Here is a 22,553-nt window from a genome sequence, read left to right on the forward strand (position 1 = left end):
GCATTTTGGGGGTCCGCACGCGAGCTTTGGGCACTCGGCACCAAAAAGGTTCGCCGTCACTGGTATAAGGTCTTCTGCTCAAGCAGGAGGTTGGACTAGAAGATCTCTGAGGCCCCTTCCAGCTCTTGGAGCCTATGTTCCAGGCTCAGGAGGGAAAAGATGGCTCGAATCTTCATCTGTCTCTCTTTATTTTGAAAGGTACGTGAAGGGGTATCCTCCAAACTCACCTTACATTGGAAGTTCTCCTACCCTCTGCCATCTTTTACCTGTCAAGGCCCCGTTCTGTTGCTTACGTCTGGACAAGGTAAGAGGCCACTTCTGGAGCTCCTTAAATTGGAACTATACAGATACTCCTCGACTTACGACCACAACCGAACCCAAAATGTATGCTGCCAAGGGAGAAATTTGTTAAGCGTGTCTTGTCCAGGGGTGAAATCCAGCAAGTTCTGGAGAACCGGCTGCAGAAATTTTGAGTAGTTCGGAGAACCGGCAAATGCCACCTCTGGCTGGCCCCAAAGTAGGGTGGGAATGGAGATTTTGCAATATCCTTCCCCTGCCACGCCCACCAAGCCACGCCCACCAAGCCACACCACGCCCACCAAGCCACGCCCACCAAGCCATACCACGCCCACCAAGCCACGCCCACAGAACCGGTAGTTTAAAAAAAATTGGATTTCACCGTTGGTTTTGTCCCTATTTTATGACTTTCCTCGCCGCAATTTGTTAACTGAGTCGCTGCAGTTGTTAAACGAATCGCACGGCCGTTAAGTGAATCCGGCTTCCCCGTTGACTATGCTCGTCCGAAGGTCGCAAAAGGGGATTGCGTGACCACCCCGGGATCCTGCAACTGTTGTAAATGTGGCTATGCGGATGTCAGAAGTATGAAAAATGGTCTTTTCTCAGTGCCATTGTAACTTGGGACGGTCACTGAGTGAACTGCTGTAAGTCAAGGACTATCTGTATAGAGCATCAATCCCCGCCTATTCTAAACTCCCTTGTAACATGGACATTTGTGCTGGTGCGTTTCCAGGGCTGCAAACACAACAGTTACGAAGACGCGAAGGCCTATGGCTTTAAGAACAAGTTGATCATTGTGTCCGCTGAGACCGCGGGCAACGGCTTGTATAATTTTATTGTCCCTCTTCGGGCGTATTATCGTTCACGGAAGGAGTTGAATCCCATTGTGCTGCTGCTAGACAACAAGCAAGTGTCTTTCTTTCTCTCTCTCTCTCTCTCTTTCTTTCTGTCTTTTTCTTCCTTCCTTCCCTCCTCCCTTCTTTCCTTTCTTCCTTCCTTTCTTCTTCCTTTCTTCCCTCCTTCTTTCCTTTCTTTCTTCCTTCCTTCCTTCCCTTCCTTCCTTCCTTTCTTTCTTTCCTTCTTTCTTTCTCTCTTTCTTCCTTCCTTCCTTCCTTCCTTCTTTCCTGCCTGCCTGCCTCCCTCCTTCTTTCTTTTCTTCCTTCTTCCTTCCTTCCTTTCCTGCCTGCCTCCTTCTTTCTTTTCTTCCTTTCTTCTTCCTTCCCTTCTTCCTTCCTTTCCTCTTCCTTCCTTTCTTCTTTCTTTTTTCTCCCTTTCTCCTTTTCTTCCTTCCATCCTTCTTTCCTGCCTGCCTGCCTCCTTCTTCCTTCCTTTCTTTCCTTCCTTCCTTCCTTCCTTTCTTCTTTCTTTCTTTCTCCCTCCCTCCCTCCCTTTCTTTCTTTCTTTCTTTCTCCTCCTCCTCCTTCCTTTCTTCCTCCTTCCTCCCTCCTCCTTCTTCCTTCCTTCCTTCCTTTCTTCCTTCCTTTCTTCCTTCCTTCCTTCCTTCTTTATTTATTTCTCCCTCCCTCCCTCCCTTCCTTTTCCCCAGATGATTTATCTTGAACGCACAGTACGCTGTGTCACTGCTGCATGTAGAAACACAGGCACAACATTTATAGCAGAGAACCAGAATGCCAGCAAGAAGGAGTCAGCAGCTGAGCAGGGCTGAGTCATCATTAAAAAGCGTAGGGCACTCAAACAATGCTGTGTGGGAAAGTGTTCGGAATTAGAGAGACCGCTGCTCCGGTTTCTTCTTTCCCTCCCTCCCTGTTGTGGAATTTGGTTTCCATTGGTTGTTGAGCTGAGGAGTGAAACTTGAGTCACTTGTGGAGAAGGAGAAGAGATGAAAGCAGATGCCCCTTAAAACTTTGCAGTATTTATCTAGTAGTGTGAAGCGGAAGGCTCAATTAAATTGATTTATCGCTACTACTCATGCCTGCGCATAGGCATCTTCTCAACTAACAGTTAGTAGCTGCTTGGAGTTAGATAAGGGTCCATGGAATTCAAGGCAGGTTGGGCTTATTTCCTTTGTGGCTACGTAAGGATTCTGGGCTGATCTCTCTTTTAACTCCAACCCAGGCCATTGTTTGTCCTACAAGTAGTTATGCTGTGTGTGCTTTGGTTTGGTGAGGTTAACGTCAGATGTATGATCTGCCTAATGACTGACTGGGTGGGCGTGGCTAGGTGGTCATGTGACTGGGTGGGTGTGGCCAACTTGATGTCACTCATGGCGAGAGGCGCCTCACTGGCCCCTACTCTCCCCTCCCCTCCCAGCCACTCCTTGCCTCTCCGCCCAGGCTCATTATGGCCCCATCAGGAAGCAGTTGTTGGAGCTAAGCAGAAAACAGCTGGCTCAGTTTAAATTGGATCAGAGCGAGAAGGAGGCTCAGCAGAAGCACCTCACTGAGGACCAGGAGCATAGGCTTTCCAAGCAGAGGGAAGACCTGTGGGAGTGCAAGGCCAGGGACCGGCGCCTGGAGGCTCAGCAGGCTGAGATGGTCAGCCAGTTCCAGGCCATGATGGAGTCCCACTAGAATGAGGCTCTCCAGCTCTTCACCACCACCAGCACTTCCCTCCAGCCTTCACCCAAAGCCCCACACCAGGAGGCTGAAGCAGACCCCACATCGGAATTTCTGCCCCCCTCCGACCCACACAGAAAGACCCCGAAGGGGGAGACTCTCTGCATCAACACAAACGTTCATTGCACATATCCAGCCCAGGAGCCGTAGTGAGGAGCCCTAATTTAGTGCAATATTTAAAAAATGCAAATAATTTTTCTGTGAACCACCAAAATTTTCTCACAGACCACCGGTGGTCCACAGACCACCAGTTGGTGACCGCTGGTATAAACACATCCGTTTAGATGATTAGGAATGGACTCAACTTTTCCAAAATCAGACAAGATAAATCCCTGCTTCAGGATCTTAACCATTAGAAAGAGCATGTTTAGAAAGCAATAAGAACGTTAATGGAATTGAACCTGATTTTTTTTTGTCTCCATTTTTTTTTTAGACCTGACCATCACTTCTTAGAAGCCATCTGTTGTTTTCCAATGGTTTATTATATGGAAGGTACAATTGATAAGTAAGTGTCTTCTTTCTCTCAGAACATTAAAAATCCATCTTCCATATACTTGAAGGTGTAGGAGATGACCAGGCTGAGCCTGAAGGAGGGATCAAATGCATCATAAGCCAGTGTTCTCAACCTTTATAGTCCTGCGACCCCTTTAATACAATTCCCCACAATGTGGCAACCCCAACCGTAAAATTATTTTCGTTTTGAATTTATCGCGCCTGAAGCCGTATTGGCTAGCGATCTGAACTGCTTGCGATTGCCTTGAGGACGGAGGCATTAAAGCGGAGACTCCTCCCCTGTTAAGTTTATGGCGCCTGAAGCCAGATTAGGCTAGCGATTGGGAGTGATTGCAGCTGGCTTGAGAGGGAGACATCAGAGCAAAGATTTCTCTCTTTTTTAATTCATTGCGCCTGAAGCCAAATTCGGCTAGCAATTTGAAGAGCTTGCAGCTGGCTTGTGGAGTCAACCATTGGAGCGTGATTCTTCGACTCGCAAGTATACTTCCCATATTTCCGATGGTCTTAGGCGACCCCTGGCAAATCGTCATTCGACCCCCAATGGGGTCGCGACCCACAGGTTGAGAACCACTGTCGTAAGCCATGAGTTTAAGAGAGCTAAGTCCAGCCCACCTTAAGTGCCTTTCTTTTTTAAAAAAATAGTTTTTATTGAGTATTTTACATTTGTAAAACCAAAAACATAATGAAAAAAGACAAAAACCAAAAAAAAGAAAAGGGGAAAAAAAGGAAAGAGGAAGACATACACATACATCAAATATTAAAATACAAAATAAATATAACAACATTATATAATATATTACAACTTTCTGCATCGACAGTTTCCTTGCTGTTAAATTCAATCTTTCTAAATAATCCCTTATTCTTGTATAGCCATATACAAATCTTTATACTCATTTGAACTCACTGAATCTCCTGATTTCCCTGGCATTTGACAGTTATTCTGTCCAGCTTCAGACTCAGCCTGGTCACCTCCTACAGAAGGATAATAATTTAGGAGTTGTGGAGATATATTTTTTTTTTACTGCTGATAGATATATTGCGTATTGTTTCTTTCCTTCTTTCTCTTCTTCCCATTCCATTCTTCTTTATATACTTTCCCTTATACCTTAAAGTTGTGTACCCCTCTCAGCAATAAGCTGCATCACAAATTTCCAAAAGGATAAATTTAAAAAAAAAACAAATTGCAAAGAATTAAATGCAGTTCAGGGGTGAAATCCAGCAGGTTCTGACAGGTTCTGGAGAACCGGTAGCGGAAATTTTGAGTAATTCGGAGAACCGGTAGCAGAAATTTTGAGTAGTTCAGAGAACTGGCAAATACCACCTCTGGCTGGCCCCAGAGTGGGGAAGGAAAGGGGATTTTGCAATATCCTTCCCCTGCCATGCCCACCAAGCCATGCCCACAGAACCGGTAGTAAAAAAAAATTGGATTTCACCACTGATGCATTTATTGTCCATGTATGCATACAGCGTACAGTTCTTTCCTGGGTCAATGTCTAAAATCTTTTAAGAGCAAGTGGACTTTCTCCATTGAGCCCAAGTTAAGTTTTATTAGCGGGAAGCAATTAGTCCTAGCTTAGCTAAACCCAAAATATGAGTGGAGAAGAAAAAAAACCCAGAAGACCAAGAATGAATTTGAGACGAAGTAGGTTTCTCACGTTCGTGATTTTATATGGAATTACTGAAAAGAGCGTTGTGCGCCTGAAATCGTGACTTGTGGGTTGAGGTATACAAAATGATGCACTTAGATCATGCCACTTAGATGCACGGAAGAATTTGATCTTTAATGGTTTCTTCTTTCTTTGTGGGGGGCCAAAAACCTCTCTTACAGCCTCGATAGTTTGCTGCAATGTGGCATCATTTACGCTGACAATTTGGTGGTGGTGGATAAAGAAAGTACCATGAGCGCAGAGGAAGATTACATGGCGGATGCCAAGACCATTGTCAACGTCCAGACCATGTTCAGGTGAGGCAGCGAGAGCTCACAGCATGCGAACGTTGTCCCCTTCGCCGCCCCCCGCTAACCAAAATAGCTGGACGGATCTTCTAGGTTTGAAAAGCGGCTCAGAATTGCTGGGAATCAAGTCGTAGACGTCCCATCCTGTCCAATTTTCAGAAGTTTTCTTGGCACGTTTTTTTTTTTCCAGGAGTGAATTGCCTTTGACGCCTTCCTAGAGCTGAGAGAAAGTGGCTGGCCCAAAGTCCTTCCAATTGGGTGATGCTACTCAAAGCAGGGCTAGAACTCACCATCTCCTGGTGATTGGCCCAAGATCACCCAGTTGACTTTCATGCTTAAGGGCAGGACTATAACTCACTGACTCCTGGTGATTGTCCCAAAGTCATCCAACCACCTTACATGATTAAGGCGGGACTAGAACTCACTGTCTCCTGGTGATTGGCCCAAAGTCATTCCAATTGGGTAATGATGCTTAAGGCAGGACTAGAACTCACCATCTCCTAGTGATTGGCCCAAAGTCACCCAGCTGACTTTTATGCCAAAGGCAGGACTAGAATTCACTGTCTCTTGGTAGTTGACCCTAAGTCGTCCAGACAGCTTTCATAATTAATGTGAGACTAGAACTCATTGTCTCCTGATGATTGGCCCAAAGTCACCCAACCGGCTTTCATGCCTAAGGCAGGACTAGAACTCACCATCTCCTGGTAATTGGCCCAAAGTCATTCCAATCGGGTGATGGTGCTCAGTGTCTTCTGAGGACGAAGAGTATAACTAAAGACTAAAGATGATCTTTTGTTTGGCTAAATATGTTTTTCAGATCTACCAAAGACTATCACTTTTTATTTTTTCCCTCCCCTCTTCCAGACTTTTTCCAAGTCTGAGTATCATTACGGAATTGACACATCCATCCAACATGAGGTTTATGCAATTCCGGGCGAAGGACAGCTACTCGTTGGCCCTTTCCAAACTGGAGAAGGTAATTAAACAATACAAATCCCTAACTCCAGGTCTGTAGTAAAAACACACCAAGCTTTTGGGTCTGAAGTTGTCCAGTAGTCAGATTTTTTTTTGTTCTGGTTTCCTATTCCCCCTTTAAAGAAACTAGCATTTGTGAAAATATTCCTGGATTCTGAGCTTCACACATCCTGAAAAATTGGACAGCGGTCTCTTGTGGGAACACAAGGTCTCCAAACTGATGACACGTTTAACTCCGCCTTCCAGCTTAACCTGCTATTCTCCTACAAATGGATAGCAATGGGCTTCAGTGTAATAGTGCCTTTTTTTAATGAATAAATCCTAGATTTATTGATCAAACACTCGTTGGAGACAGGAATGCCTGGTCTGTTCTGAAAAAACAACTGTTTTTATCCTGTTCCATCATCTTGTCTCCTGCACAGAAAGAACGAGAGAACGGCTCCAATTTGGCTTTCATGTTCCGCCTCCCGTTTGCCGCTGGCCGAGTTTTCAGCATCAGTATGTTAGATACTCTCCTTTACCAGGTCAGAAAAAAAAAAAAAAACCAAGTTGGATTTTAAAAAAACAAACAAAAAACCCTTCTTTGTCAAGCCAATTCCTCAAATCCTTCATGGGCACTCCTTCTGTTCCATTTTGCAAGCAGTTCCATGCTAAATCCATGGCGATGGAGGACGAAGGCACTTGAGATATGGAGACCTCAAAAACGAAGCGATTTTGAAGAAGGCTTTGTCCTGGGGCCAACATGTCTGCATTTGCCTTTAATTCTCCTTCCAGAAAGATGGGCTTCTTGGCTTTGGGGAAAAAAGAGAACAGAGGTGGGCTGTTGCTGCCTCGCACCGGTTCGGGCAAACTGGTAGTTAAGGTTCTGCGCAGTTGGCCAAACTGGCAAATCCCACCACTGGCTGGCCCCTGCCCCCGCTCTTTTTTGGGGGGCGCTGTTTTCCGGGCTGTTTTTGGGCTGAAAATGGGCCAGAAAATGGCCAGACAAATAGCCTGAAAAACATCTGAAAACAGCCCGAAAAGTGGCCTGAAAACAGCCTGAAAAATATCCTGAAAATGGCCTGAAAAACAACCTGAAAAAGGCCCCTATAATAGCCTGAGAACAGCCTGAAAAATGGCCTGAAAAACAATATAAAAATGGCCTGAGAACGGCCTAAAAAATGGTCTGAAATTGGCCCAAAAATGGTCTGAAAAAAATCTGAAAAATGGCCAAAAAGGGCCAAAAAAAAAAAACAGCCTGAAAACGGGCTGAAAAATGGGCAGGGGCGGGCCAGCCAGTGGTGGGATTAGCCCCAATTGGCTGATTACCTTTGCCTTTGTGGTGAGTGGCTGGGAGGCGGGGCTGGGTGTGATGAGTGACGTCACCCACCCAGTCACATGACCAACCGGCCACGCCTCCCCAGCCAGAGAACCGGTTAAATTAAGTTATTCAAGTCCCACCACTGGCCACGCCTCCTGGCCACGCCCAACCCGGCCACACCCACCCAGCCGGTCATTAGATGCAGAGAACCAGCCGGTCATTAGATGCAGATGTTGTTAAATTATTGGCAGCCCACCTACTGGAAGAGAAGCTTCTCAACCATCAACCCTGAATCACTTCAAATGTTGACTTGAGCCTAACCCGTCGACTTCGTAGCCTCAGCTTCGAAGAAAAGTTTGATGGGTGTCTTTCTTCTTTTCTTCTTTCTTCTTTTCAGTCCTTTGTGAAAGATTACATGATCACCATCACGAGATTATTACTTGGTCTGGATACGACGCCTGGATCTGGCTATCTCTGTGCAGTAAGTGCGATTTGTTAGCTATTTGGCTTTTCGCTGGTTCAAAGGAGAGTTATTTTGTCTCCAAATATCTCTAAAATGGGTTTAGATCAGTGATGGCGAACCTTTTTTCCTCGTGTGCCAAAAGCCCAGACCCATAATGCTGGGGAGGGGAAAAAAGCCTTGCCTCCCAAAACAGCTGGGCGGGGGGAATAGCCTTGCCTCCAAAAACAGTGCTGGGTGGGGAATCTCCAGAGATCTGGGGAGGCACAGGCAGCAGAAAGTGGAAGGAGAAAGGTAGGTTCCCCCGCACATGCGCGCATGTCTCCCGCTTGCAGGGCAGACCCGAAAATCAGCTGGCCAGCAGGAAACATGCACACATGCGCAGTGGAGCTGAGCTGGGCGACGGTTCCCGTGCCTGCAGGGAGGGCTCTGTGTGCCACAGGTTCGCCATCAAGGGTTTAGATCAGGGGTCTCCAACCTTGGTCCCTTTAAGACTTGTGGACTTCAACTCCCAGAGTCCCTCAGCCAGCTTTGCTGGCTGAGGAACTCTGGGAGTTGAAGTCCACAAGTCTTAAAGGGACCAAGGTTGGAGATCCCTGGTTTAGATCATAGATTTTCCCCATCTTGGATCTACACATTGGGGGCATTGCTAGTGAGAAGATTCCTAGAATACCTTCGTTAAGTCCATCTTCAATATGGAAAGTAGCATAATTTAATCCAAAATCTTCTATCTATTGTGCCTTCTTCTTCTTTCTCTCTCTCTCTCTCTCTTTTGCTTCTTCATGTTCTTACTTTCTCCAACAGATGAAAATCACCGAAGATGATCTCTGGATCCGATCCTACGGGCGTCTCTTTCAGAAGCTATGTTCTTCCAGCGCAGAGATTCCCATCGGAATCTACCGAACCGAGTCCCATATGTTCTCCACCACCGATGTAAGAAACCAACCAAGTACAGCTCTTGTTAACAGGGTCTCTTCGTATCCTAGAGCAGGGATCTCCAGCCTTGGAAACTTTTAAGACTTGTGGACTTCAATCCCCAGAATTCCTCAGCCAGCTTTGCTTTGCTGGCTGAGGAATTCTGGACGTTGAAGTCCACAAGTCTTAAAAGTTGCCAAGGTTGGAGACCCCTTTCCTAGAGTAGCAAACAGGCAGTGGTTGTGATCCGACGGTACAATTGTAGCGTCAGAAGCTCCGTCAGTGATCCTCAAGCCAGATCCCAGCCCGAGATCCACAACAGAAGAGAGCAATAGACAGTTATACTTCCAGGCTGATACACATTTCAGAGAATGCTTTAAGAGAGCTTATTGGTCTCATTGCTATTTTTGCCAATCTACCATTCAGCAAAATGGGAGGAAATTGTGCTCTGTATTGTTTTAAAGATCATGTGTCAAGTTTTCTTTTCTTTTTTTTTTCTTTTTCTCTCTTTTCTCTGTCCTCTCTTTTCCCTCCACCTCCACTCCACCCCAGCCTCATGATATCAGAACCCAGGTGAGTATGGTCTGAGTCTCCATATACGCATTTCTTTTCAGTGTTGGCTTCTTCAACTCAAAAGCCAATCAAGATGGAGGGAGCTCAGGGATAGGGTTTTGTGCCCCTGTAATCGGATGTTCAGATAACACATTGTGCTCCAACCAGGAAACCTTGATTTGGCTTCATGTGATGATCTGGTTCATCTAAGATAAGCAGGAAACAACTATTGTGACCCAGGCCCAAGTCGGTAGTAGGAAACTCAGTCAGTGTAAAAACAAACTTTATTCGAACAGTCCAACTAAATTAAAGCAAATTCCTCCCAACACAAATTCCTCAGTCCTATCGCAAACCTTGGTCCAATTAGGCAAACTGCCAAAGGCCTTTCTTGGCAAGAGACAAAATAAATGCAACAAGACGAAGCTATCAACGTTGTTTTCCGGCAAAGAGTCCAAATGCCGTTGTTGATCTTTTAAGCCTTATGGGAAGGGCCAATTATCTCTTGGCCCTACTCCTGAGTCATCCTCTTTGCTTTAGCTGCTCTTGCCTTCTGGCAGCTCTTCTCATGCGTGTATTAGGAAGAGACTCCTCCTGTTCCTCTGCCTCACTATTGTCAGGCTCTGAAGGGTCTGGAGTCCGCACATCACTCCCAGATGGCCCTGGCCCCATCTCTGCCTCCGACGCAGAGCCCTCATCGGGGCCTTCCCCAGCCTCCAGGACTGGCCCATGCTGTTCCTCGGCCTCATCGCTGTCTGATTCCATTGCCAGCTCCACAGGCTGCTGGCAGACTACAACAAGAACTGGACTCACCAAAACTCATTGATAACTACTTGCCCGGTCTAGCATGTTGTTTGAGCCAGATGAATTCTCATTGATTCAACCTAAATCCTTCTGGTCAATGGTGGCTTTCATTGCTAACCAATGATCTCTTTTAAAAAGTTTCCTCTTTGTTAGGGTAGATCACTGCTTTTTCTATATTTTACAATTCCATGGAATCAGAAGGGCTTCTGCTGGGAATTGTCCCCATGGAATTGGACAACTCGCCACGGCCAACTTGTTTAAAATAGTTGAAAAAAATTGTTTTAATTTTTGTCATTCACAATTCATTGTGTCCTTCCTTTGGTGTCCTTGCTTTGATGATTCTATTCCACTATTTCTCCCATATTAGTGTAAATCTTGTCTTGTGGTGAATCGGTCCTGGCAAGTTGGCCATGGCAAGTTGTCCGATGACGAGTTGGCCTTGGCGAGTTGTCCGTGGCAAGTTGGCCATGGCGAATTGGCCTTGGTGAGTTGTCTGTGGCAAGTTGGTCATGACCAGTTGGCCTTGGTGAGTTTTCCATGGCCAGTTGACTATGGAGAGTTGGCCAAGACAAGTTGGCCATGGCATTGTCGTAGACCCTCATCCCTGCCCCCCCCCCGGTCAAACTGTTGATGGCTTTCTTCTCATGATCTACTGGTGTTGCCAGTCACAGATTTCAATCAACGTGGAAGACTGCGAAGACCTCAAGGAAGGGAAGGAGACTTGGAACGCCAAGCCGCACCATCACCACCACCGGAATTCGTGCCCTGCTGACCAGACGGAGCACCCACTTCTCCGGAGGAAAAGCATGCAGTGGGCTAGGCGGCTGAGCCGGAAAGGAGCCAACAAGCAGACCTCAAAGACGGCCGAGTGGATCAACCAACAGAGACTGAATCTCTACCGGCGGTCGGAAAGGCAGGAGCTGTCTGAGCTTGTGAAGAATCGCATGAAACATCTGGGCTTACCCACAACAGGGTACGGTAAGTGGTTCCCTTTGCTTCTGCCATCAACAGAAAGGGCAGTTGTTTGTTTTCACCCAACATGTTGTAGCTTGGAATTCTTCTGCAACGATGAATTCTCTTCTTGGTTTCTTCTCTTGTAACCTTAGCTTCTGGGACAATTTTCATTTCCTCCATGATCCTTTTCAAAAGTTCCCTTCTGCTCCGACTATATTGATCCTTGGTGCTCTCTGAGCTTGGTTGCCTTGTTGCAGACATTTCATTACCAAACTAGGTGACATCATCCATGCCAGAGGAAGTGGGGTTTGCTCTCTGTTTCCTAGTTATGCGTGAAATCTCTGCAAGGAAACGGCTGAGCTTAGAGGCCACCAAGGACCCCCTCAGTTCGACCCCGAACTATGAATATTTCTATTGGTATTTATTTATATATTGTTTACATTAACCCAGCATGTTGGCTGAGGAATTCTGAGAGTCCACCGTCTTAAAAGTTCTGAAGTTTAAGAAATCTTCGCTAAAATGCCCCCATTCTTCAGCCTGAAAGATACAGCAGCAACTTCGAGAAGAGCTGATCCAGATCAATATTTGCAGTTCTACCACTGGAGAAACAAAAGGGGGAGGGAGGGAGGGAGCGGGGCAGAGAATGAGACACACGAAGAGGAAGGCATTATAAAGGAGATATAAAAGTGTTAAAAATGAGATTTTATTTTATTTTATTTTAATGTCATTATATCCAATAATCAACCAAGAAAACGATTTTTATCAGAGCCAACTTCTGGGTACATTCAGGCTGCTATCTCTTTGTATTCTTTGTATCTGACTGAGATGGTGTAGGGTTTCCTGCCTGGGCAGGGGGTTGGACTAGAAGGCCTCCAAGGTCCCTTCCAACTCTGTTGTTATTATATTATATTATATTATATTATATTATATTATATTATATTATATTATATTATATTATATTATATTATATTATATTATATTATATTATATTATATTATATAATGTTATGTTATGTTATATTAATTATATTATATTATATTATATTATATTATATTATATTATATTATATTATTATATTATATTATATATTATATTATATTATATTATATTATATTATATTATATTATTCTAACCTAGGCCCAAGTAATTATTACCAGACACAATCAGTACTAAACAAACATATTTTATTAGAACAGCTGAGAATTACTTCCTTCTCAGCCTAGTCCAAATGAATTCCAAAACAAAGTCCTTCAGAAAAAGTCCTTCGGCCTTATCACAAACCTTTATCTTCTTTGGCACCCTGCCAAAGGCTTTCTTGGCAAAGCCCCAGGAAGTTCAGAAACAAGAGATACTGACTAGAAACAATTGTAGCAAGAGCGCTTTCCTACAAAGAGCCCAATGGATTGTTGACATTCAACATACTAAGCTTGGTGAATGTTAACCCTCGGTGGGTTGTACAAATCCAGTCTCTTTGCTTTGTTTATAGTTCGATGCACTGTTCAAACTCAGAAGATGGCTTAAGCACGCTGGGTGTGAATGCGGCCAGGGAATCCTGGGTTGGGTAGGATAGCAACGGGCGGATTGAAAAGAAGAGGCCGTATGTTTTGTCGTTATTCATAGACTGTTTTCACACCAAGATCACAACTCCATCATTCCGTGTTCATTTCTTCATCCGCATTCCATAGGTAGGGACATTGGGAAGCCCTTAGCAAGATTTTCCTTAACATCCACTTTAAAAAAAAAATATCTTAAAAGAAATTGTACGGTCAGTGTAGTGGTGAAATTCAAAAATTTTTTTACCACCGGTTCTGTGTGCGTGGCTTGGTGGGTGTGGTGTGGATTGGTAGGCGTGGCTTGGTGGGCATAGCAGGGGAAGGCTACTGCAAAATCCCCATTCCCTCCCCACTCCTGGGGGAAAGATATTGCAAAATCCCCATTCCCTCCCCACTCCAGGGGGAAGGATACTGCAAAATCCCCATTCCCTCCCCACTCCAGGGGAAGAATACTGCAAAATCCCCATTCCCTCCCCACTCCAGGGGAAGGATACTGCAAAATCCCCATTCCCTCCCCACTCCAGGGGGGAGGATACTGCAAAATCTCCATTCCCACCTCACTCTGGGGCCAGCCGGAGGTGGCATTTGCCGGTTCTCTGAACTACTCAAAATTTCCGCTACCGGTTCTCCAGAAACCTGTCAGAACCTGCTGGATTTCACCCTGCTGGGTCAGTGTGACCTAGAGGTGGAAAGATCCAGGAAAAAAAGTGAGAAAGAGAGAGAAAGAGGGGGAAAAAAAGAGGAAAATTAGGAAAATTAAACACTCGTTGAATATCTTGATATTTTAGCCACTGAATCTCCCCATCGCTGATCTAACATAAGCACAACTAAACTATAGGGAAGTATTTTTAAAAGTTAGAGACCCCAGGAAAAAAAACAACAACCCAGAGTTTTGGTATCTTTTCCGTTATGATGAAAACCTTTCCAGTCCATTTTTTTTGAGGGAGATTAATTTTCTTTTCTTTCCCCCTTTCCTTTTGCAGAATTCTTTTGGGCCATCTCTCGCTACTTGCTTCCACTTCCGCTATCAATAATATGGTGCCCTGAATTTCCCGGTCTGCAAGGGTGGGGCTTCAAAAATTTTAGCGAGGGGTTCTCTGCCCGGCTGCTGGGTGGGCGTGGCCTATTCAGCCTCCTGCACCACGGGAGCTGCATTTTTGCCCTCCCCAGGCCCTGGAGGTTTTTCTCGAGCCTCCAGGAGGGGGAAAATGACCTCCCCAGGCTCTGCGGGCCTTCCCGAACTTCTGGTAGGCCCATTTTTTGCCCTGCCTGAGCCTCTGGTGCGCCCTGCACTTACCTGCATCCAAAGCGGCCACGTGGGGACTCCTGAGAGGGGTGGGCAGGGTGGGCGGGGCCAGCCAGGAGTGGGATTTGGGGGTTCTCAAAACTGCACAGAATCTTAGCTAGAGGTTCTCCCGAACCCCTGCAAACCCTCAGCAGCCCCACCCCTGAAGCCGTCTCACTGTTTTTATCCTTCTCTCTGTCAGAAAATTTCTCCTGAGTTCTCGGTTGGATCTCTCCTCAATTCCTTTTGTGTCAAGACAAAGTCCCTTGAGTAAACTCTCAAGATCTGATCGAGGTTTTAATAAGGGCAGTAGAAGGAATGATCAAAGATGGTTTGTCAGTCCACCTTCTTTAAGTGAGATTGTCCGAAACCCGTTTTTACCACGTGTCACCTGTTAGTTCATGCAACATCATTAACGCCTGGCGTCCTTTTTAATTTGCTTGCTCTTCTTTTCGAACTTATGTGTACATATATACTTTTTTGGACCACATGATTTGGCCCGTGTGACCACCGAATCTCGTTTCTGAATACTTTTCTGAATCGGTGCTTGCTGATTTTTTTTTCTCTTCTCTTTCTCTCCGTTTATGTCTGTGCTGTGTTGTGTTCTCTTTTGTGTTCCCCTGTCCTTCCTTTTCTCCTGTTTGATTTCTGTTTGTTTCTTTTCTTTTTTTTCCACTCCCCTCTCTGTGCTCCGTAGAGGATGTAGCAAATTTAACAGCCTGTGATGTGATGAACCGAGTAAACCTTGGATATTTGCAAGGTAAATAGTCAAGAAACCAAGATGTGGCCCATTGAATTCTTGGGGTAAAGAATTAGAAGGACGCCATTCGGGGTTGAGATTTTCAAAGAGCTGATGAGGTAGCTAGCAAGATGAAAACACCTGTGTGTGTATTTAAGGTGCCTCTTTGAGCGTAGACATGATCAGCAGTACCCCATTCACCCCCAAGCTAGATAACCAAGGATCGCTCTCATTAAAGATACATGACACCACAATCAGAACTGAAGAAGCTTCTTGGATGAGAAGCGAAACATCTTCCAAGAAAAACAAAAACAAAGCCCAGTTGCCTTTTGAAAAAGTACTTTTGAGACAATCCTGATCCGGATGACTGAGAATCTCCGTAGAGTAGCCCAACTGGATTCACCAAGTTTATTTACTAGATGAGCTGCGTTCTCGCAATATGCTCACTCGGTCAGCATTAACGTGCTGGGCAAACCCAGCTGATTGGTTAGTCTGTGTGGACAAACCACACAGAGGGGCCTCTGGTGGCTCAGCAGACTAAGTCTGTCTGTTATTAACACAGCTGCTTGCAATTACTGCAAATTCAAGTCCCACCAGGCCCAAGGTTGACTCAGCCTTCCATCCTTTATAAGGTAGGTAAAATGAGGACCCAGATTGTTGGGGGCAATAAGTTGACTTTGTATATAAATATACAAATAGGATGAAGACTATTGCTTAACACAGTGTAAGCCGCCCTGAGTCTTTGGAGAAGGGCGGGATATAAATTCAAATAAAATAATAATAATAAAAAAAAATAAAAAAAAACAGGAAAGTGAGTTTACATTTGTCTCCAGGCTGAACGTGTCGTGCAAATGTAACGCAGGTTCAAACGCCGTGGTTTTTCATCTTAGTGTCACGCGAGATCCAAACCATTTGAGCAAATCAACAAATGGCATTTATTTTGATTTCCGTCCCGGGAGGGGGGGAGGAGAAAGCCACAGTCTTACGGTCTTAAGCATAGCTAAGGTTCTTCAACTCCTCACAACCCACGATTGAAACGAAACAAGATATTCCTCCCTTCATCCCAAGCCAGCTTATTGGCGTGAGGGTTGATGCAGTTTAGTCATTAACTTCACCTTGGGAATGAACAACTCCCCATGGAAGATATGTTTTTCGGGGCAGTTAAGGAGCAATGAATGGAAAGGGCCTTAAAGTTGCATCCGGCAAAAATCAATGATCTGTTGCAGCTGGCAGTCCGTTAATCCATTAGTCCATTTTAGCCTCCTAAAAACCCAGTCAATGATTATTTGATCTGCATCTTCCAGGGCCCCTCTCTTTCCTGATGTAGCCATCTTTGGATTTGTAGCTCAGGTTTATATCAATTAAATTGACCTCAAGTCAATTTAATAGCACACAATAGATTTAACCTTAAAGTGAACCGCTCCAATCTTGATTGTAGAAAATATGACTTCAGTAACAGAGTTATTAATGCCTGGAATGCACTACTTGACTCTGTGGTCTCTTCCCAAAATCCCCAAAGCTTTAACCAAAAACTATCTACTGTTGACCTCACCCCATTCCTAAGAGGTCTGTAAGGGGCGTGCATAAGAGCACCAATGTGCCTACCGTTCCTGTCCTAATGTTCCCTTTGATTGTATCCAATTTGTATGGTTATTTCATGCTTATGCTTATATATACTGTTGTGACAAATAAAATAAATAAAAAGTGGCAAATAGCAAGGCAATATGCCTGAATGCATGGAGAGATGGCGTTCATACAGATCGTAAGCCCTGAAACTTACCATCTACCCTGTTTTCCCGAAAATAAGACCCAACTGGAAAATAAGTCCTAGCATCATTTTTCAGGATGCTCGTAATATAAGCCCTACCTCCAAAATAAGCCCCAGTTTAAGATTGTCAGATTCTTCTTAAAAACCTCCAGTGATGGAGCACACACAACTTCTGGAGACAAGTTGTTCCACTGGTTAATTGTTCTGACTGTCAGAAAATTCCTCCATAGTTCTAGGTTGCTTCTCTCCTTGATGAGTTTCCACCCGTTGCTTCTTGTCCTGCCCCTCAGGTGCTTTGGAGAATAGGTCAACGCCCCTCTTCTTTGTGGCAACCCTTTTTTGCTTTCTATCCATGGATCTTCCCCGAGGAATTTCTGGAGAGAACCAAAAGGTTCCATGTGCATGAGTATGCCTCACTAACATTTCTAAGATTCTGTTTGGAATTGAATTGCCCGGATCTGCAAGAGATTGGGAGATCTCCTCGGAAAGATAGAAGAACCAAGAGGGTTGGCATTAAATAGCCGTGGGCTACAGGCTTTTTAAAACACCCATTGCTGTGTCTGAGCCACTGTGCCATTCCGATACATCAACCACCTTCTTCATTCTCTCATTGTCCTGTTTCTGTCCCCAGCTTCAGTGTGGAGCGTCCTATCGCAGGCAGCGTCCCCATTCCTCAGGTTCATTGAGCAATACTGACCCTATCGCTTCCCTTTGGAAAGGGGGATGTGCCCTAAATGATCTATATTCAGAATGAAAAACGAGTGAGTAAAGTCCGTGTGTTATCCTCAAGCCTAGATCTACTGATGATAGACACGAAAGAGGCATAGAAAAACCCAGGAGATACAGTATTTACGATTGACATATTCAGAGGGTTCCATAGCCCCGAAGGTTTTCAGCTGGTTAACTGCTGTTTTGCCTGACCAGATGACTGCTTGACCCAATTCTTTTCTTCCAGATGAAATGAACGACCATCAGAACACGCTCTCCTACGTTCTCATCAATCCCCCTCCGGACACACGGCTGGAACTCAACGACATCGTGTATGTATGAAATTAATTCAGCACATTATGGCTAATAACATGGCCTGCAGGACTGGTGGCTCAATGTTACATTTGAGCTACGGAGAAAGAATCGGTGGATGGCATCTGGAATCAGTGTGTCACGCCAGCAGGAGGTTTTAAAATGTGCCTTTTTCCAAGAGGCCAGCTTTAATGAAGGATAGAAAATAGCACTTAAGACTGATATACCGCTTCACAGTGCTTTTACAGCCCTCTCTAAGTGGGTTACAGAGCCAGCCTCTGGCCCCCAACAATCTGGCCCCTTATTTGACCCACCTCAGAAGGATGGAAGGCTGAGTCAAACTTGATCCGTTCAGGATCGAAATGCTGGCAGTTGGCAGAAGTAGCCTGCAATATTGCGGTCTAACCACTGCACCAGCAAGGCTCAGAGAGAGACAGACAGAGGAGAGAGAGAGAGAGAGAGAGAGAGAGATGATAGATAGATAGATAGATAGATAGATAGATAGATAGATAGATAGATAGATAGATAGACAGACAGACAGACAGGAGAGAGAGAGATGATAGATAGATAGATAGATAGATAGATAGATAGATAGATAGATAGATAGATAGATAGATAGATAGATGATAGATAGATGATAGATAGATAGACCCCATCAAAGCAATTCCCTCTCCTTTTTCTTTATGCTGGACCAATTATGTCTTCTTTGGTAGCTTTTGATAGAGCTGCTCTATCAAAGTCAATAAATTTTACAAATAAATAACTTTAGAAAATTACTGGGTAAATCAATAGTGCTGGTCCCATAGGTGTTTTGCTATGTCCGATCGTCTTCCAGATGTTTTTGCTGAGACGCCAAAATTACCCCGAAGCCCTTTTCTTAATGCTTTGTAGTTCATGAAGTCTCACAAGATTTTAGCTGGCTGGGGTGAGAGAGGATCTTGAACTAAGGAACTATGGATCATCTGAAGAACTTTGATGCTACCGTCCACCTCAAGATATAAACTGAGCAGTCTGACCCTAAACCAGCATATATCTCAGTCTTGGCAACTTGAAGAAGTGTGGACTTCAACGGTCCAGAATTTGTCACCTATCAAGGCTGTCTTGTGTCGGGATTCCGACAGATGCCCTAATTAAATCATGAGCCTCGAGCCAAGCTTCAAAAGAAATCCAGTTATTTATTAGGAGCTTCTTGTCAGCACATTCCCAAATGAAGCCAGCTCTGACCCCATGTAATTTACGGCCCCAATCATGACCCTGTTTCCCCCCTCTCTCCAGGGAGTGTCATCAATCACATTCTCCAATGGAGCAATTTCGCGGGTTGTAGAGATCACTCCCCTCCGGCTACTGTGGGTCACCCTGGGAGACAGCCTTGAGAAAGATATGTCTGGAATGTACTCCTGCCTTTGGCTTGCCGTGCTACTTCGTCGGTTTCCCATCCCCCTTGCCTATGGCAATTCGAGAGCAGGCCAGGGATGCTTGGCGAGTTGACATTCTGGGGAATTCTGGGAGTTGAAGTCCACACACCTTCAAGCTGCCAAGGTTGAGACACACGGCCCTAGACAACATCTTCCTTTCTCCCCAGGTATTTAATACGACCCGACCCGCTCGCACATGTGGAAAATGAAGGCCATAGTCGAAAGAGCAGCAGTCATAAGAAGGCAAACCCTGAAACTCGAGACGAGACGCAGCTCTGAGTAACTCCCTCTTCCTGCACGGAAAATACATCTCTTTTGTTCATGCATGGAACTGCATCAAAATTACCAATAAACATAGGAAGGGGAAGAAGATATTTTTCAGGGGACACCTGTTGTACTTTGCATTGAGCGAGTTTAAAAAGATGACTTTGTTCAAGCTGGACTCTGGATTCCGGATCTACAGAGCTGGTATGAATGACTCCCCTCTCCCCCGTTTCCTGGTCAGGTTTTGGGTTCTCCTCCCAAAGGACTCCAGGTGGCTGGAGAAGCTTAGAACTTTAGAGGTAGCTCCTCTCGCGGATGGACGATTCGTACGCCACTTGGTTTTAAACTTTTCTATCGTTTCAGAGGGGTTGTTGGGGGTGGGGGAAAAGAAGTAAAAAAAGCAATTAAAAATATACCACAACTCGTGAACATGTCTTCATTGGCGTAAACCACGGGGGTGCGCGCATGTGCCATAGTAGAAGCCTCATCCATCGGGAGCGGAAGGAAGACCCAGCTCAGCAATGCAGAAGAACGTCAAGACTCAGAGCTCAGGTTCACAAGGTCAGTGGCAAAACTAAGTGGTTGCATTCACACAGCACAACAGATTTGCTTGGTTTCCCTTTTTTCCCGATGAACACAACCCCAGGTGTGCCTTGTGCAGTTGACTTGACGAGACTTATGCAACCTCAGTCGAAGGAATTACTTCACTAACCCAGGTTAAGGGTGCTGTAGGAACACAGCCATGGTTTGCTACATTATTTTTCTCTCAACCGAAGGCCAGGTGGGTGCGTTGTTGCGTGGCGACTTCCTTCCGAAGGAAGTTGGGTCAACGCAAAGCATCATCTTCAATCTTGCTTCTCTCTACTGGACGCCTAAACCCATGGAATCGGTTCTTCTCAGTCATTGATTTCTCTTTATGGGACCAACATGGCTTTCAAAATTCAACTTCATGGGTTCCGCAGCTCTTCGTATAAAATAACAATTGAAACTTTAAGGTAGATTACATCACAGCCAGAGGTGGGATTTACTTACCTTCCCTACCGGTTTGCAAATGAGAGCACCCACGCAGCGCATTGCTCACACATTATGTCCGGGCGGGTGGGCGGAGCCTCCCGCAGTCATCACTACTAATTCTCCCGAACCAGAGCGAACCGGCTGAATCCAACCACTGATCACAGCCCAGTGTTTTCCTTGCCTTCTTTCTGTCTTGCTATGAAACTTCTTCACCTGTGTTCATTTACATCAGTGGTAGTCAACCTGGTTCCTTCCGCCCACTAGTGGGCATTCCAGCTTTCATGGTGGGCGGTAGGGGTTTTGTCCGATACTGAAGCACTTTCCTTTTTTTTTTAATTTAATTGACTTTTTTTTAAAAAAAAATCATAGCATTATTTAAAAACATTTTCATTAGGTTTTCATAAAATTCCCCGTGACAATTTAAATTTCTGAAAATATACTATTTGTATCGCCCGCGCATAAGTTTAGTTCACGTTATGTACGTGAAACTAAATGGCGCTATAGTGCGACCGCAAACAAAAGAGCCTCGTCCCAGAATATCTCGTGCATCTCCCCCTACACCACCCAGCTGTAACAGACAAGCAGAGCTGGTAGCCGGCGCCCCCCCAAACCCAACGATGCGCGAGATGCATGCGCAGATGACGATACACAGCGCATTACTGTGGAACCGGTGGGTGGTTAGAAAATTTTACTACTAACAGAGATACAAAAGTGAGCGGTAGGTATAAAAAGGTTGACTACCCCTGATTTACATCCTAAATCGGGTGGGTGGGTGTGGGTGGAGGAATCTATTTCAGTACAGCTATTTGCATCAGAGCATTGTGTTTTTACTATTCCTCTTGCATTAACAACCTATGTAAAATAAATACTTTATTTTTATAGCATTCCTGCCAAGTGGATGTTCCTAAAATGAAGAATATTTATTTTTAATGTGCTTAATTAAAAGCACATTTAATGTGCTTAGTTAAAACACCTTTGGATGGTGTTACGCCGCACCAAGAGAACTGATCCCAAAATGATGTTAAGGTTTGCAGCCTCCACAGAAAATATTTCATAAGCACGACTGACTTCAGGACATAAGTCCCTCTTTTGGAAATAAAATATGGTCCTAAATATATATTTTTTTTCATCTAAAGGCATTTTTATTTGTTGGGCAACTGCTGCTACAAAAGCAAATGGAATAAAGAGAGAGAAAAAATACATTTTTGAAGAGTTACTTTCTATATATTGTGATTCAGTGGTGGGTTTCAAAAATTTTTACTAGCGGTTCTGTGGGCGTGGCTTAGCGGGCGTGGCAGGGGAAAGATACTGTAAAATCTCCATTCCCTCCCCATTCCAGGGGAAGGATACTGCAAAATCCGTTTCCTCCTGATCAGCTGAGACTCCGGAGGCAGAGAATAGATGGGAGCGGGGCCAGTCAGAATTTTTACTACCGGTTCCCCGAACCACTCAAAATTTCCGCTACTGGTTCTCCAGAACTGGTCAAAACCTTAAATATTTTCATTCTTCATTTTTTTCCCTGGGACACTCAGCGTTAATAGAACACTATATTTTGCCTATTTTTTTAAACTATAGTATTAGCAGGAGAAATTTAGGGCTCAGCTGAGGTCGTAAGTCTGTAAATGTTTAAGGCCTCTGTCTTTCCAAATCACAGAAGAAGTTACTGCTTTCTGATCTTCAGCCAAACCTTTATTCAAGCAGAAATACAAAACAGATTGGGGAATGAGTCAACAGCCTCTTTCTGATATGTTCTGTCGGTTGGGCGCATTACGCATCTCATTCTTCACCTTGAAATGGTTTTGCTTCGCCCTCATCCTCGGCTGGAAGGGGAAAATCAATCTGGAACATCTTGTGGATCAAAGGGCAGAGGGTCATGATGCTGCAACTCTTTGGATTGGTATCTTCTGGGATGGCGGAAAAGGTGACTTGACTACAGCTCCTGATGGAGACGGGCAGCTCCTGCAGAGATGGATTCGCGTCCGTTCTGAAAGCGAAGTTGCTGACAACGGGGGTTGGAGTCACTGGATCTCCTTCACTGTCCTCAGAAGGTTTCTCGCCGTCCGATGCAATGGCCTCCAACCGAATTTCTTCTTCTGAACGCTGGACTTCTTCACCCAAGCTTCTGAACGCTGTCTTCTCTGGAGGCCGTTGGTCCACCAAAGGATCCGCGAGAGACGTAGGTTCGGTGTCTGAGACCT

At 44.9% G+C, this 22,553-nt stretch overlaps 1 protein-coding gene across 7 annotated transcripts in view; it reads left to right on the plus strand.

The window, feature by feature from the left end:
- KCNT1 (potassium sodium-activated channel subfamily T member 1) overlaps positions 1-21,535 on the plus strand; it is a 121,337-nt gene extending 99,802 nt beyond the window's left edge. For 5 of the 7 annotated variants that reach the window (XM_058159475.1, XM_058159471.1, XM_058159468.1 and 2 more), the window contains 14 exons: positions 199-304; positions 1,031-1,203; positions 3,307-3,378; positions 5,215-5,349; positions 6,205-6,316; positions 6,738-6,839; positions 8,013-8,096; positions 8,880-9,008; positions 9,543-9,563; positions 11,009-11,321; positions 14,833-14,895; positions 17,598-17,682; positions 19,245-19,902; positions 21,238-21,535. In XM_058159475.1, the coding sequence (XP_058015458.1) occupies positions 199-304; positions 1,031-1,203; positions 3,307-3,378; positions 5,215-5,349; positions 6,205-6,316; positions 6,738-6,839; positions 8,013-8,096; positions 8,880-9,008; positions 9,543-9,563; positions 11,009-11,321; positions 14,833-14,895; positions 17,598-17,682; positions 19,245-19,356 (1,507 nt within the window). In that variant the 3' untranslated portion in view covers positions 19,357-19,902; positions 21,238-21,535. The remainder of the gene's footprint in view (positions 1-198; positions 305-1,030; positions 1,204-3,306; positions 3,379-5,214; positions 5,350-6,204; positions 6,317-6,737; positions 6,840-8,012; positions 8,097-8,879; positions 9,009-9,542; positions 9,564-11,008; positions 11,322-14,832; positions 14,896-17,597; positions 17,683-19,244; positions 19,903-21,237) is intronic. The other 2 variants (XM_058159469.1, XM_058159470.1) reach the window with 2 other exon arrangements.
- Positions 21,536-22,553: the final 1,018 nt, after the last annotated feature.

The sequence above is a fragment of the Ahaetulla prasina genome, chromosome 16 (genome assembly GCF_028640845.1).
Source record: "Ahaetulla prasina isolate Xishuangbanna chromosome 16, ASM2864084v1, whole genome shotgun sequence".
In the NCBI taxonomy this organism is placed as follows: Eukaryota; Metazoa; Chordata; class Lepidosauria; order Squamata; family Colubridae; genus Ahaetulla; species Ahaetulla prasina.